This window comes from Protomyctophum parallelum (genome assembly GCF_964188405.1).
Source record: "Protomyctophum parallelum genome assembly, chromosome: 6".
NCBI lineage: Eukaryota > Metazoa > Chordata > Actinopteri > Myctophiformes > Myctophidae > Protomyctophum > Protomyctophum parallelum.
The window spans coordinates 25,974,336-25,990,147 of NC_139701.1; the positions used below are offsets into that span (position 1 = coordinate 25,974,336).

Consider the following 15,812-nt stretch of genomic DNA (forward strand, 5'->3'; position numbering starts at 1 on the left):
CATCATGAGATCATCATCTGATATATTTAGTCACTTTCTAACACAATCTCAGGCCTTAAAAGTCTATGTCTAACTTATATGATCTGCCTACTGCATTATGATCTAAAAAATCATTTGAACAGATGAAACTAAAATAAACTAGAAATGCACTCTGTCGAGTGGAGAGTGAGGCAAAGTCGACCGGATTATCGTGGGCCCAGCTGAAGAAAACTGCTCAAAACAGAGTCCGATGGCGGGGTGTGATTGCGGCCCTATGCTCCACTTAGGAGCCTACAGGAATAAGTCAAGTAAGTCAAAAGTCACTCTGTCGAGGTGCCAACTTGCGCCTTGCACACAAGTAGGCGTAGGCCATGTATGGCCTACTTGTGCGCAAGCAGAGCATGCCATGAGGTGTGCTCACCATTGGCATCACCAAAGCAGAGCTAGAGTAAGACAGAGTTACGACATTGAGGGGGCAGAAAACAGCCCAGTCACGTGGTTCATGTAACTCGTTTGTCCTATAGACCCCAATGCATTCTGTAATCTTCCGGTTCAGGCCTTTGTCACTATTCGCCAATAGAAGTCTGGACTGGCCTCATGAAGTGAACGGAGTTGTCGTAACTCTGTCTTCCTCTATGGCTCTGCACCAAAGTAGCTATATACGCTACTTTGAAGTACAGTGTCCACTGTCCGGTAGTGTCTACTGCTTGGTGCAACTGCTGGTCTGTAAATCCTTTATACTTTGAGTGAAACTAACTAATGTCTAATACAACTGCTGTTCTGAATCCTTTAGACCCGTTATTGACCTTATACCAACCTTGAAACGTACCTTAGTTATGTCACCAAAAATGGTGGTCCCTTATTGGCAGTTGTTGGTGAGGTAACCAAATGATGCTGGTCGCTGATTGGGCTACGCAGAGAGGACACCGACATAAATGCATACCCAGCCGATCGCAGTACTTGCGCACTCTGTTTGCGCAAGTAAATATGGACACTTCAATACACCAAATACAGGGATGTGCCTTGTTCCAGTCATTCAAAAACGTAATCAAGAATTTAAATTAAATCACATAATATTCATGTTACAAGATTAGATAAACTCCCATACCACTACCAAGGGATAGTACAAGGCAATTACCACACATCCACTTTAGTTGTGCAGATCAATACCTTATCTTATGTGCGTAACATTTAGAATAAGCTTTATAATGTGTCAACTCTGCATTATGTCAGGCACATCCAGCGTTGAGGCGTTGTCTACTGCATCAGACATAAATCAGGATTATTTAACATGTTGGGAATGCATCTTTAGGGATACGGTACAAGTTGTACATAATTATTTAAAGTGGTAATGATCATGAAATGTATGTTCTTAATCTGCATACAGAGTTTGAGCATTTCTTGCACCGACCCTAAGTCATAGATAAAGATGTGTGCTTGCTTCCATAACTGAACACCACAGGAATACGCTCTGAGGCTGTCTCTGAAAGTTAAGCATCAACAACCATTAAATAGAGAGGCTTTGACCGAGAGAGCAGCAGGACCTGATTAACCATGCAGAGAAACAAGATGAATTGAAGTTATAATCTCTTTCAGCATTTCAGCATGTCTTCATTTGAAAAAACATTTCCTTTTGTTGAGGAATGTAAAAACAGATGCCAATACCTAAGCCTGATTAGAGGTAACACATGCTGTCTTATCACAGTATTTAGTGTTTCATTACTATCCGGTAATATCGTAAGGGAAGGGAAGTAATATGGGAGCACTCTGAAAGTCAATATCTTGCCTTATTGCTTTAATCATGTGGGAACATCTTGCGGAAAGGAAACATTTAAATAGACTTTTGACCCCATGTATGCTCCGAATCCTCCCACTCCCAAACAGCCTCCCTTCACCTGTTGGTATACTGTTAAATAAGCCAGCAGAAATTATGTGGGAAAAACACTATAAAATGTTTGACTAGTTACATAAATTTGTAGATGAAATAAAGTATATCACATAATTCATTAGGCTAAATACTTTGGACATGTATTAGCCTTGAAAATTAGCCTTGGTGGGAGGGCTGAGAAAATATTCAGTCGACATGACTACATCATATTCCCATAACTGTGTACATATAGCATGAGTCTTGGCATTGAAAATATTCTATCCTGAAGGGTGAGGCGGGGAAGACGTGTGTGTGTGTGTGTGTGCGTGCGCGTGTGTTCGTGTGTCTGTGTGTGCCTTTCGTGCGTGAGTGTGTGAGAGAGAGTTGGGGGTGGCAGGGGGTTAGGTGTTCAAGAATTTGACCCTCAAGAAATCAGGTTGGAATCTCTCAGCTCCAAAAACATACCTTCCACATGACTTCAGGTCTGCTTGTAAGGCCAAACACATTTCCTGCATATCTTTGCAACGATGAACAAATCTCTTGTTGAAGTATACAGACACACAAACATCATAGAAGTTGGAGAAAAATAAAAACAATGTGGAGGCAGTGTCAGGTTTCAATATTCAGAGGACTATGACCTTTCACCCTCTCTGAAAGTGTGGACAGCCGGAGGTGTATGGTAGGATATCATGGCCTCCTGGAGACGTTGAAGGACAAGATGTTGGGAGGCTATGGGAGCTTAGCTAAAATATTTTCAGTGGATGTGGTGCAGGGGGTAAATACTTGCTTCCATTTTTTTCATTTTTTGTGTAGAGGAAACACAGTACACTATTTAAGACCATATAAGACACTTGGTAAGCTGTATGGGATGCAATTCAGAGTTTCCAGTATAAATGTTTTGACCCCGCCTATTGCCATTCTTCTACTGGCCCAAATGACGACCATCAATCCAGCCAATGTAATCCCTGATTCATTTCTTCATGTTCTCCCAAGGACAGGAGGGGTCTGAACTTTAACTTACTTCACATGTGAGTTCCCTATGGAATGCCTTTATTGACTGTGGAACAAAAATTATGTCCATGGCCGCAACATGTTGTGATTACAGTTTATTAGAAAAGAGCAGGACTTCATGTTCCCCTCTGCCAGTCAAGCATTCTTCAGGAGGGAGTTGACTGGATCTCCTCTCCTCTGAAACCTAACATCTGTGCTTCTCACAGGCCTGTTTCATTACCCACGAAACACTAAACCCGGGAAAGTGTTTGCTTAAACACACTAAAGCATTTATTTTGAAAAACCCAGTCACAAAAACTTCCAGGAGGGGCGAGATCTGCAAGTGTGAAACTGAACACTTGTCAGGAATGGATATGTTTAACACATGCTGCCAGAAAGTACAACACATTTCTGTCTAGGGAGATTCTCATACATCTCTGATGTGAACTCAAAACATGAATTGATTTTCTCAATGATACAGAAAAGTCACACTGGGAAGTGGGAGTCCTGGCTTGGAGAAAAACGTGAAAGACAACACTGTTCAACGTTGTGGTCTGGGCTCTGGTGCTCTCTGGCTCTCTGCAGGTTGTTTGCCTTAAATTGCAGTGTGCTAGCCTATGACATTTTGTTTAAGAAATTACACTTTAAAATGAACATTGAATGTTGACCAATGAGGTCAGCTCATTTCTTTGCTATGAAATAAAAGCGACAATTACCGGTAGGCTACACACCATGAGTCAAGACAGGCTGTTTAGCCTGACTTGACTGTGTAATTTTTTTTACTGATTCCGTGGGGAACTTCAGGTGTCATAACAGCACTTATTTTTTTTAACAGGGACAATACAAAAAACAATGTATCAAGTTGTAAAAACATGAAACTTTCTATACAAATGTGATCTACCAATGTACCATACTAAAAACAATCGTTTACAGAAAATACATGCAAATATTGTAAAAAATAATTACAATAGCACCCATGCATTACATTAACCTACAAAACAAAGTAAACATAATCACTCAGATAACCAGTCAGAAACTAAACATGTCAGCGCAGTTGATTTGATTTCAACAGGGAAGGGGGCAAGGCATTCCACACTTGAGTGGCAGTGTTGTGGAAGGTGAAAAGATTGGTGACACCGGATCATTATTCATGCTCCCTCTTTGTGGCTGTGGGAATTGCTCACCTTTTTTAGGTAATCAGTTAAGTAAATGGGCACTGATGGCATGGAGGGCAGATCGGCATTTACAATTTTGAAAGTCAGTCCCATTTTCAATTGCTTGACTCTGTCTTCTACCCAGAGCCAACCTACCGGTATGCTATCAAAATGTGTTACAAACAGGTGGGTCATGTGTCCTAGGCCTAGAAGAAGTCGGATTAGTTTGTTTTGAGAGGTCTGGAGCTTAGTTTTTATGTTAGAGAACCAGGAGGTGCAAGCATGGGCTGAATAAGAGCTCCAGCTAATGTCCTGAGAGCCCTCTTGTTAACAAAGGAGGAGATTCTGCCCAAGAATGTTGTCCTTTGATTTACTCTCATGATCGCTCTTGTTGCCATGCCCTCACCTGTCAGTTTATTGTCCAGGATACAGCCCAGATATGTAACATCTTATTTGCTAGAGATTAATGTCATCAACTCTGACCTTGAAATCATCTACATTTACCCTACTGAGGGAATGGTTAGATGAAATCAATTATGAACCACATATTTATTATTGTATCATGATATTAAGTTATGCTTTATGAACTTATGACCATGCATTTATTATTTTAGTATTTGTATAGTATTAAGCATTTTAATAACAGCACTTACAACCAATGTAAAGTGCAGTAATGTAGATACCGGTATTCAATATATCTACTGGTGTCACTGACAGTAAGGTTAGGTATTTATTACATTTATTCATTAATATCAAATTATCAATACATGTTCGGTAATTCTAATTTCGAAACCCTTTAACGTTTTTTAGCAACGTTCAACGTTAATGTGTCTTGAACATGCCCTACTTTCTTATTTGACCAACCGCCGACGAGGACTAGTTGGCGGGAGAGGAAGAGGCGGAACACTGTAGTCCTCCATTGACGAATCAGAGGCACACTCCTTCCATTGCACGAAAACAACATGCTGGCCGAGCAGCAAATGTGTTGATATGTAGAAAACAACAACAACCTTCTCGATTTTAACATATCGTTTGTTAAAGAACCATATAATGGCAGCTACAGTGGCGAGCCCCGTCACTCCCCCAGCAGAAGCCAAGCCGGAGCGGTGCGTGAGTGAGGAGGAGAGCCCAGGAGGAGGGCATGACGCGGAGGAAGAGAGCGGCCAGCAGACCGGGCCCGTCGCAGGTGCTCCGAGTCCGCACAGCCGCCTCTCCAAGCTCCCGCTGGCCCGCATCAAAGCGCTGATGAAAGCCGACCCAGACGTGTCGCTGGCCAGCCAAGAGTCTGTGTTTATCATCGCTAAAGCCACGGTACATTTTACACCACGACCACGTTACAGAACACAGACGTACGTTCAACATAATGCTGAGCCTGACACATTAGCATAGCTTCCGTAGCTGTGTAGTGTGTGTGTGTGTGTGTGTGTGTGTGTGTGTGTGAGAGAGAGAGAGAGCACTGTGCGCGCGTGCTCGATGGTGTCTGACAGTGTACAACAAATGGAACCTCCATTTGTTTCAAATGTTCCATATACTCTACTGACACGTCTGACAGAGTAACACAATTGCATAACATGAACACTGAGGATTCTACTGTGTTTACAGATAAATTAGACATTTTGCGTTGTTTTGTTCCCAACAGGAGTTATTTGTTGAGATGATTGCCAAGGATGCTCTGGTATATGCCCAGCAAGGAAAGAGGAAAACGTTGCAGAGAAAAGATTTGGGTAAGTTTTGTAAAACAGACAATATTCCCATTTTCCTCTGTCCTGATTACATTTCTTAGTAGTGACTACTGGGCTAATCGGATTTGGTTTTATGCTATTAGTACAGCAGATAATAGGAACGATCTTTCACTTGGTGATACAAGCGTGAAATTTGGCATGAACATGCCTCTGGGTCACCTCTTTAACTTTTTTAACCGAGCCAACGAAAAATCCAATATGGCGGTCATTTTTCAAGATGGCAGCCAAATAAAAAAGGCCTTTTTGGCGGTTCTGGACAACCATTGGTGCGGCCGACTCGAGACCGGGCACTGCACTCCCTGTGGGTGTGTGGAACGTGTGTGTCGAATTTGAAGTCGGTGGGGCGAACGGTTCTCGAGTTACGTGGATTACAGATGTACACACGCACACAAAATTCGTGCAATATAGCAGATCATTGGAACGGTTGTTCGCTTGGTGATACAAGCGTGACATTTGTCATGAACCTTCCTTTGGGTCAACTCTTTAACTTTTTTAACCGAGCCATCCAATAATCAAATATGGCGGTGCTATTTCAAGATGGCCACCACCCTAACCCCTTAGATAGCATTTCTGTTGGCTTAGATAGCATTTGACACAGACTTATAGCATGTTATGTAGACAGCACTATAATTGTATTGTATATAGTCATAGCACGCCATAGTACATATGTATAGCATAGTAGTAAATATGTATAGTTTATATGTATAGTGTATGTATAGTTTCATTATATAGATATTCCACTGTTACTTTCTTAGCTTACGCATGTTTCATGATAAATGCTTTTATGTGATGTATTCCCATGCTTTTGTTCTTGCTTAAATGTAAATCGCTCTGGATTAAGAGCGTCTGCTAAATGCCTAAATTGTAAATTGTAATCTAATTGTTAGCCTATGTCTACATTTCTTACAAATTTTAGGAAAAATTTCACCATTATAGATATATATATATATATATATATATATATATATTTTTTTTTTATATTCTTTATATATATATTTTTTTCTTTTATTATTTTTAGTTTTCATACTGAAAATGGTAGCATGCTAATGCTAACTTAATGCTAACATGGTAGCATGCTAATGCTAACATAATAATGCTAACATGGTAATATGCTAGCATGCTAACATAGCATGCTAACATGATAATGCTAACATGCTAATTAGCATTAGAAAATGGTAGCATTAGCATGCTACCATTTTCAGTATGAAAACTAAAAATGATGACAAAGAAATACAAAATAAATATAAAGAATAAAAAAATAATATATATTTTTTTAAATAAATCTATCTATCTTGATAATGGTGAAACTTTTCCTAAAATTTGTAAGAAATGTAGACATAGGCTAACATTTAGATGTGGCGGCCATCTTGAAATAGCACCGCCATATTGGATTCTTGGATGGCTCGGTTAAAAAAGTTAAAGAGGTGACCCAGAGGCATGTTCATGCCAAATTTCACGCTTGTATCACCAAGCGAACAACTGTTCCAATGATCTGCTATGTTGCACGAATTTTGTGTGCGTGTGTACATCTGTAATCCACGTAACCCGAGAACCGTTTGCCCCACCGACTTCAAATTCGACACACACGTTCCACACACCCACAGGGAGTGCAGTGCCCAGTCTCGAGTCGGCCGCACCCATGGTTGTCCAGAACCGCCACAAAAGGCCTTTTTTATTTGGCGGCCATCTTGAAAAATGACCGCCATATTGGATTTTTCGCTGGCTCGGTTAAAAAAGTTAAAGAGGTGACCCAGAGGCATGTTCATGCCAAATTTCACGCTTGTATCACCAAGCGAACAACTGTTCCAATGATCTGCTATATTGCACGAATTTTGTGTGCGTGTGTACATCTGTAATCCACGTAACCCGAGAACCGTTTGCCCCACCGACTTCAAATTCGACACACACGTTCCACACACCCACAGGGAGTGCAGTGCCCAGTCTCGAGTCGGCCGCACCCATGGTTGTCCAGAACCGCCACAAAAGGCCTTTTTTATTTGGCGGCCATCTTGAAAAATGACCGCCATATTGGATTTTTCGCTGGCTCGGTTAAAAAAGTGACCCAGAGGCATGTTCATGCCAAATTTCACGCTTGTATCACCAAGTGAAAGGTTCTCTCACAATATGGCTGTTAGCCGCTGTACTATATGGCCGGCTTACAGAAATCTAAATTATTGTACACCAACATTGATCTTGTATTAACTTATGGGACACATATTGTATGTACAATTAAAAGTCCTAATACATTGTTGATATTCAACAAAGTCATAAGTTGATTCGTAATGTTGTCCTCTCTTCTGCTTGACAGACAATGCAATAGAGGCCATAGATGAGTTTGCTTTTCTAGAAGGTAAGCAATATATTAATTGTTTCCTGTAGATAGTGGGGATACGTTAAGCAGATATTGTTTTAGTACAAATGTACCGTCAATACCATGGTGCAGAATCAATATAACATGAAAGTTGAAGGTAGGGTAAGTGATGTTATTTTTTATTATTATTATATTTTGTTAAAATAACTGATCGTCCTCATTAGAGTGTTTGTTCAGTAATGGGAGTCTTCCTGTCTCTCCAGCTTTCCAGTTAATGGTATGGTCACATACCCCCATATTAAAACAATTGCTCAATACCAACAGCCGGTCAGCAAGTGGATTCACAAATGTATGTTAAATAGACAATATCTTCGGACAAAAAAAGAAAAAAAGAAACTTCCCACTGCCGGACTACTATAACTATGATTACTAGAGTATAGAGTGTATATCAGAATTAAGTGCTTTTACCATTTACCAAAACGTTTTAACCAAAAACTAGCACTTACTTAGCCTACTTTTTTAAAAGAGCACTCAGCTCATTTTCAACCTTCTCTTCATATAATTTGTCCTCACTAATGGTCATTATAACCATTATAACCATGATGGTATGATTACTGTCTACTCGCTCTCTGTCTCAGAGGCGGGCTCTGGACAGTTCAGAAACCTGCCTATCAGTCACACTGCAGTTATAATATTTGTTTTATTCATCCAAGAACAATTTCAGTGTGCTAACTTCAGTTTGTATTAACTTAATCACCATCTGAACTGTCCATCCTCACGTTTATAATAGAAATCAATACACACACACACACACACACACACACACACACACACACACACACACACACACCACTCATTAGGAAGGCATAACAACATACAGATATTATGGCATGCAAACTAATCCATATTAGTTAGGCAATAATGAATAAAGGTTATTCTGTCATGAATAACATTCTTCATCCTCTCTGTCTAGGTACACTGGACTAAATGCCACGTAAGGACAGGACTGAGCATCTGTTACATGAGAGATGTTTTCCAGTAGTACTTTGACACTATTTACTGCGGAGAACTGGAAACTTATGTTGTCAGATTAATCAATTGGACATTTGTAAATGCTTTTTAAAATATGTATATATACAAATTGTGCCATGAAGGTTTTTTCATGCTAAACTATTGATACATGGTGTACAGTGGTATCAGTGGTGGTCAGTCTTTTACTATGCATGGAGTTTGCTCTTTTGTAAATATTTGTTAAATAGTACAATAAAAGGAATCTGTAACTGTTTGAAATTATTTGATCCATTGTTTCATTAATCAGAAATGTTCAACAATTTTCTGCAAGTCCATCTGATATTACAGTTTATTAATCGATGTGAAATCAATGTCATTGGGCAGTGGGGACCCTTTTGCGAGAATCATTATAGAAATGTAATTTCAGTTTGGTCTAGGTGTACTGTAGGTTTCCCATATTTGAACGTTTGCTGCCTTCGCATCAGACGGAAACAGGACCAACAATGACATTGCAATAATTTTATGCTACAGTAGATGATTTCTCTTTATGTACTGTAGTTCCTTTGGGACACAGACAAGTCATGTAGTGTCATTTATTTTAGATTTGTGTTTATTTCAGTTTGGCTGAGCCTGCTTTTTTATTTTCATGAATAGCAGATTGATCCGTTAAAGAAATCACTTGGAACAATGGGCCGCTTTGGATGGATGAGGTCAATTTGGGCTCCTGCTGCAAAACCAATTGAAGCACACTGCTGTCAGCAGGTTTGGTTAAATTAGAAATACATCTTAAATCGGATCATTCTGCTTTTATTTTGACCTTTCTACAGACGATGAGCGATAGCTTGACAGTGCTGCATGGCATTTTCCAGAAAGCATACAGTAGCAAGAGGTTTGTAATAGATCAGAGTAGCCCAGGGTTGGCAGACATGCCAGTGAGATTGTCTATGCTGGTGGTCCACTCTGCTATGGAAAATGAAAATGATCCGGAGCAAATCAAGGGTGGGTTTAAAAGACACTGCCGTACTTTGTTAATATTCTCTTTTCTTGCGGGGGTACTTCAGTCACGCACACCTCAGAGTATGACATAGTCAGCAATGTGGTTAATAGTGCTGCTGAAGTTAATCATTTTAGACAATGCATGGGATTATCCCTGTGGCCTGTTTAGGCAAAGTAGTAAATGGCCATGTCAATTATATTTGCTGTAAATTGACTATAATAAGCTATATTCCCACTGTGTAGATGACACACTACATTTTGACATAATCACTTGATATAATCACATATGGATGTATTGGGGTCTTGTCCTGGTAGCTTAGTTTTTACTGCTTGTGCTTTCTTTTTTGTATGTCGTGTGAATTATTTGTTGGAAAATTAAAATGTATAAATAACTACTTTAATAACAAAAAAAGAAAACCCCTAGCCTATATATTTTCTTACATATCATATTCTCAGATTCAAAATGATTCCTCCAAATTAGTGCAATTTTATATTAAATGTGGTATAACTGTTTCTTTTATTTTCATTTATTTGTCTGTCATAGAACCAGATTGGAATGTTAACCAGCCAGGATGGGTTTCACTCTCATCATTAGATGCTTATTAATACATTTTGTTAATAGGATTACGAAGGCAAGCTGTTTAGCCTCCTGCAGCTCCTTTCACATGATCTCCAGTCAGACTCATCTATAGCTGCCAGAGGAAGAGACATGAAGAATCCACTGCTCTCATGTAAGCTACACACATTTGAAATTGGGCAGACACTTAGAAATGTTTTGTGTGTGTGTGTGTGTGTGTGTGTGTGTGTGTGTGTGTGTGTGTGTGTGTGTGTGTGAAACATTTTCAACTGCTGAAATGGTGAAGTTACTACTTACTGTAGCACTTTTTTACCCCTTTTTTGTCCCCAATTTAATTTCCAATTTGTTTCTCCCCATACACATTTCTGTGTGCTGTAACTATTTGTACGATCCTATACTGGCTCACCTGTAGCACTCTCCTTTGTAGTTTATTGATCTTTAATCAGCTGTGTATTGGAAAAGTGCACCAACTTGTTTTTTATTTATTTATAATTATAATAATAATTGTATCATGTCATTACTTTTTCATGTACCTCCTCTTTTGTTTCTTTAGTTCCAATGTATGTATTCTTGACAGCTATCTCATATCCCTCTTACATTAACATTATAGTATAGTCTGTAGTATATTGCTTTGTTTGTTTAACGCATCATCAAGCAGTCTATTTACGGTATCATGTTATGTCAGTCACCTAGTAAGCAAATCATCAGTGTTCTAGAAATAGCATCCTGCACTTAGAAAGAACTAACCCAGTAATACAATGACTAAAAGCTGGGCCATAATCCTGACCTGCATTGACTGACAGTGGATTTGTGACTTTAATCATAAGAATAAGGTCTAACAGGTGCTATTGTTAACCCATTCTGAAGGAGGGCATATTGCAAACTTACAATACACACAGCACAGAAATTCAACATTGAGGTCAACTCCTATTGACCCTAGCTGTGCTGTGTTGTGTTGCCTTGCTTAACTCATGAATCACTTGTCCATGTTTTCTCTCTTGGTGTGTGTGTGTGTGTGTGTCTAGTCCACACCAAGTCATTCATATCTGTTAGGTTTGTGTCGTATAGACATAGTGTCAGTTTTCTCAAAAGGTAAATTGACCTTTACGTTACTATGAAGTGAGTTTGACACTTGACACACATGACAGTGAAAGTCAATAGGATTTCTAATGGAGACTAATCTCATTTACCACTGTTTTGTAGACGGAGCACATACGCTTCCGTCTGCACATTCACCACTAACCTAGTTCAAGAGACAAAGAGCTCTTGTTTACATACATTGATTCAATACTGAAAGTAAAGCAACATGTATGAATAAAAATAATGGCCCATAACTGACTTCTGACTGTTCTTGCCATGACAGTAGTTTTGTTTTGGCATTTTATGATGAAGACAGCTGTCAGACTCAGAGTCAGACTAGACACTATTTTACACTGATGCCTTACGAGCATCCCAATATCTTTAGTAGCTTTGCTTCTAATCATTTGAGTTAGCAAGGGCACACATATGTTACATACGTTACTACTGAATAATTTGTACAATATTCAACTGTACTATACATCAGAAAGTAGGTAAATAAAGTCATTGTTATATTGTATTATTGTTTACAAATATTTTCATTCATGGGTTTACAGAAGGTTGGAATATTTGTTTAACAATGTCATTATTTTAACCATTTTAACTTGTTTCTTTTTAAATTAAGTCATCAAAAAAGGTCTATGGCCAAAATGCAAAGAGAACCAAAAATCGAAGCCTAAGACTCTGCCAGTGGACGAGTCTACCAAATCCCTGCCACCCCTGGCTGTTGCCTGCACCGTCCCTCAGATGATGTACTTTCAGAGGATGAAACAGTCGCCGCTTGAGAAGGTCGTCTATGACATGGCCCACAACGAGAGGGTCGTCAACGACTTAACACTGGGCCGGAGGATCAGCTTCTATGAGTTACGAGGGGAGATAGGACACGGCAACTTTTCTCATGTAAGACTGGGTGTTCACACCTTGACTAAAGGTGAGGTCCTGACTGTACAGTAAAATCAGTGTTTATATCTCTGAGAGTGCGCAAATGGAACGGTTACATTTGGAATGTTTACATTTGCAATGAAATGGTTACATGTCCGCACTCTCAGAGTTACAAATGGACACACATTGTGCAATTTATCCTTATGTGATCCATTCATGCGTTAATTTATCCTAAAACGCATTCATTTTGTATGGTTTAACCACTCTGCATCTAGCTATCTAAAATAATCATATTTGGCATTCCTCAATGAACACTCTGGATTCCCCAGGGTCTCTAGTCTCCTCTGCCACATAATAAGTGACTCCAGGGGGGTATTAGGTCTAGGTGAATACACATGCCAATGGATATGGGGTGGTCGCCTGGATAACTCCTCCTGATCAGCGCAGATCCTCCACACCCCCAGTAGTGTATTAATGTCATGTTTCATGGTATCCACTTTAATTTTTTATGTTGAGATGCTCTTTGGAAAACAAGTGAGAGTGTGTGTGTGTGTGTGTGTGTGTGTGTGTGTGTGTGTGTGTGTGTGTGTGCGTGCGTGCGCGCGCGCGCGTGCGTGCGTGCGTGCGTGCGAGCGAGCGAGCGAAAGAGAGTTTGTGCTCTCATGCCGGGGGGATATTCCTCTATTAGGCACATTTTTATCATACCTTTAAATAATACGGCTGCAGAGTGCTGACCTTCACAAGATTATACCAGATGTTATGTCTGATGGTTTACTGCCGTCCATCCACCCTCGTCTCTCTCTCCTGTTTAACCTCTCTCTGACACTTGGCTTAATCCTCTTCTTGTCTCCTTTGTCAGAGAGGGTAGCTGTCAAGGTCATGGACAAGATGCGTCTGGACAAGAAGTGCCAGTCCTTGTTCACCTCTGAGATCAGCTGCATGGAGAAGCTGTGTCACCCCAATGTGGTGCGGCTTTACGAGGTCATTGAGACAAGCACAAAGTTGTACTTGGTGATGGAGTATGGGAATGGTGGGGACTTATACTCACATGTCACCGCCAGGGGGAAGCTCACTGACATGGAGGCCAAAATGGTCTTTACCCAGGTCGTCGCTGCTGTCAAGTACATGGTGAGTTCTGATCAAATGCTGACAACACCTCCAGTTAACCCCTTTTCGCCCCTTTTCACAACACCATTGTACTTTACAAATTAGTCTTTACTTTTGGAAGTTCTATTAATTTTGTCATTGTTGTGAATGAATTACTTTTGCACTCAATTTCTATGAACAAGATGCTCTAGCAATACAGTTCTTTGTCAATGACTATTACATTTAATTATAAACTGTAGTTACCACCAGATACCTATTATTATTCAGTAGTAATTTGCTCATGGTTATACCGGTACACTTATACAGTATCAAATCAAGAATTTAAATCGAGCATCTTCCATTTCTTTTTGGTCTAGCATGACAAAAACATTGTCCACCGAGACCTAAAGCCAGAGAATGTCTTCTATACCACTTGCCACTGCATCAAGGTTGGAGACTTCGGTTTCAGCACAGAAAGCAGCCCCGCCGAGGTCCTCAATTCCTTCCGTGGCTCGCCACCCTACTCTGCCCCCGAACTCTTTCAGAAAAATGGCTACATTGGCCATTACTCGGACATCTGGTCCTTGGGCATTCTCCTCTTCTTCTCGGTGACAGCTACCGTGCCTTTCCATGGAGTTAGCATTGGTAGGTTGAAGCGCTGCATTCTCCAAGGGGCCTACAGTATCCCTCCCTATGTGCCCGACCAGTGCCAGCTGCTCATTAAAGGCATGCTGCATCTTGTGCCTGCTGACCGTGCTTCTCTTTCCCAGATTATAAGTAGTAGTTGGCTCAAAGGGATCGATTACCCTCTGCCTTATGCCTCCCTACCACAGTCCCCAGCCCACTTAATCCAGACCTCCCAGACTCTGTGTTTGGAGGAGCAGGAGGCGAAGCTTTCACTGTCAAACTTGGGCATCAATGCGGTCCATTTACAAAACAACACTAGTTTGGACTGTCGGAGCCCGCTGACAGGGACCTACCGGATCCTCCTCCACCGGGCTCAGAGGAGGAGGTCTGGGGAGGCAGTCGATTTCTCAGCTCTTGACCCTGATGAATATGGAATGCATAGTAGCTGCTTTGCAGCTTTGGAAAAACACAACCCCACTGCTGTTTGTGTTCTACTATAGAAATGTGCTTACTTACAGTAGCTCCTGTAACATAAAAACATGTGAATTACCAGTCAGCAGCTCATTATTTATAAAAGGATGGTGCATAGCACCATCTTGTGCTGAGGAGAATTCACAGGCTGTAGAAAGGCTGGGGTCAGGGTTACAGACAGTAGCTAATTTATTTTCTATCCTTTAAAGTCTGTCTCATATTGGAGGACTGAGCTGATCTCTGCTGTGTGGCTTGTTGGGCTGATTACATCACCTGCTTTACTCAGCAAAATCAGATTACTGATACTGCTTAGTCAGAACCAGCCTGATCCAGTATGAGAGTGAAGAGACTAGCATTGACTTCCATTGTAAGAAAGGAACGTGGAAGTGCTCATTCTATCTCAATGGGATAGTTCCAAGGTTGGAACTATCGTATTGAAATAGAACGAGTGGTAGGATAATAGCGTGTCGCGACTCTCTTCTTCTAAGGCTCTGTTCAGAACATACTTCTATTTGCACACTTCCTCCACAGGCCACAGATAATATTTTTGAACTGCTGGGGAACTTTTTGGATCATATATAAATTAATATGGAAGACCATGTGAAAATGGTTCCTAGAAAGTAAGGCATTGGGCAAAAGTAGATTTGAGTAAGCCTATTGATTGAATGCAGGTTAAATGCAGTGTATTATTAGTTTTATTTTATTATTAGTATTATTATTGAGGGCCTGTGTGAGGCTTGTTTGTTGTGGTGGTGGCTTTAAATGCCTTAATTTAATACTTGTGATTCTGTGAATAACAAGTGAAACGGTTGTGTACTTTTACTTTATACCGGTAATCCTAGTCCAGTTATATAACACGGATTGTTCAATCCACACATGCAGGGTCTTCCAATCCTCAGGTCTTCCTTAGTATTAGGTCAGAATAAAATAACATCAACCTCTGTGCACTCAATAGCACTACATTGTTGAATGACATACTCTTTCCTGAAATAATAAAATGTATTTTCAGACTATAAATGTATCTAATTTCTCTGATTATAAA

General features: G+C 40.3%; 2 protein-coding genes across 3 annotated transcripts; both read left to right on the top strand.

Annotated features, from left to right (window-relative positions):
- The first annotated feature begins 4,927 nt into the window (after window positions 1-4,927).
- pole4 (polymerase (DNA-directed), epsilon 4, accessory subunit) lies at window positions 4,928-9,333 on the top strand. 2 transcript variants are annotated; one of them, XM_083768194.1, is made up of 4 exons: window positions 4,928-5,301; window positions 5,630-5,714; window positions 8,041-8,082; window positions 9,017-9,333. In XM_083768194.1, exons 1-4 carry the CDS (start codon window positions 5,041-5,043, stop codon window positions 9,028-9,030), a joined length of 402 nt encoding a protein of 133 aa, XP_083624320.1. In that variant the 5' UTR covers window positions 4,928-5,040; the 3' UTR covers window positions 9,031-9,333. The 2 variants fall into 2 exon arrangements, with proteins under 2 accessions (XP_083624320.1, XP_083624319.1); XM_083768193.1 differs by lacking the exon at window positions 9,017-9,333 and adding an exon at window positions 8,307-8,976.
- A 408-nt stretch (window positions 9,334-9,741) lies between these two features.
- On the top strand, window positions 9,742-14,852 carry LOC310859923 (serine/threonine-protein kinase NIM1; the record flags this gene model as incomplete). Its single annotated transcript, XM_083766689.1, has 5 exons — window positions 9,742-9,816; window positions 10,673-10,781; window positions 12,330-12,635; window positions 13,446-13,714; window positions 14,050-14,852. The coding sequence occupies 5 exons, from the start codon at window positions 9,742-9,744 to the stop codon at window positions 14,797-14,799; spliced, it is 1,509 nt and encodes a 502-aa protein (XP_083622815.1). The 3' UTR covers window positions 14,800-14,852.
- Window positions 14,853-15,812: the final 960 nt, after the last annotated feature.

Bases quoted from the DNA above. Each gene is read 5' to 3' on its own strand.
- pole4 (XM_083768193.1), top strand. From the start codon at position 5,041: ATGGCAGCTACAGTGGCGAGCCCCGTCACTCCCCCAGCAGAAGCCAAG. The intron at 5,302-5,629 runs GTACATTTTACA...TGTTCCCAACAG, and splicing joins TTATCATCGCTAAAGCCACG to GAGTTATTTGTTGAGATGAT. The intron at 5,715-8,040 runs GTAAGTTTTGTA...TCTGCTTGACAG, and splicing joins GTTGCAGAGAAAAGATTTGG to ACAATGCAATAGAGGCCATA.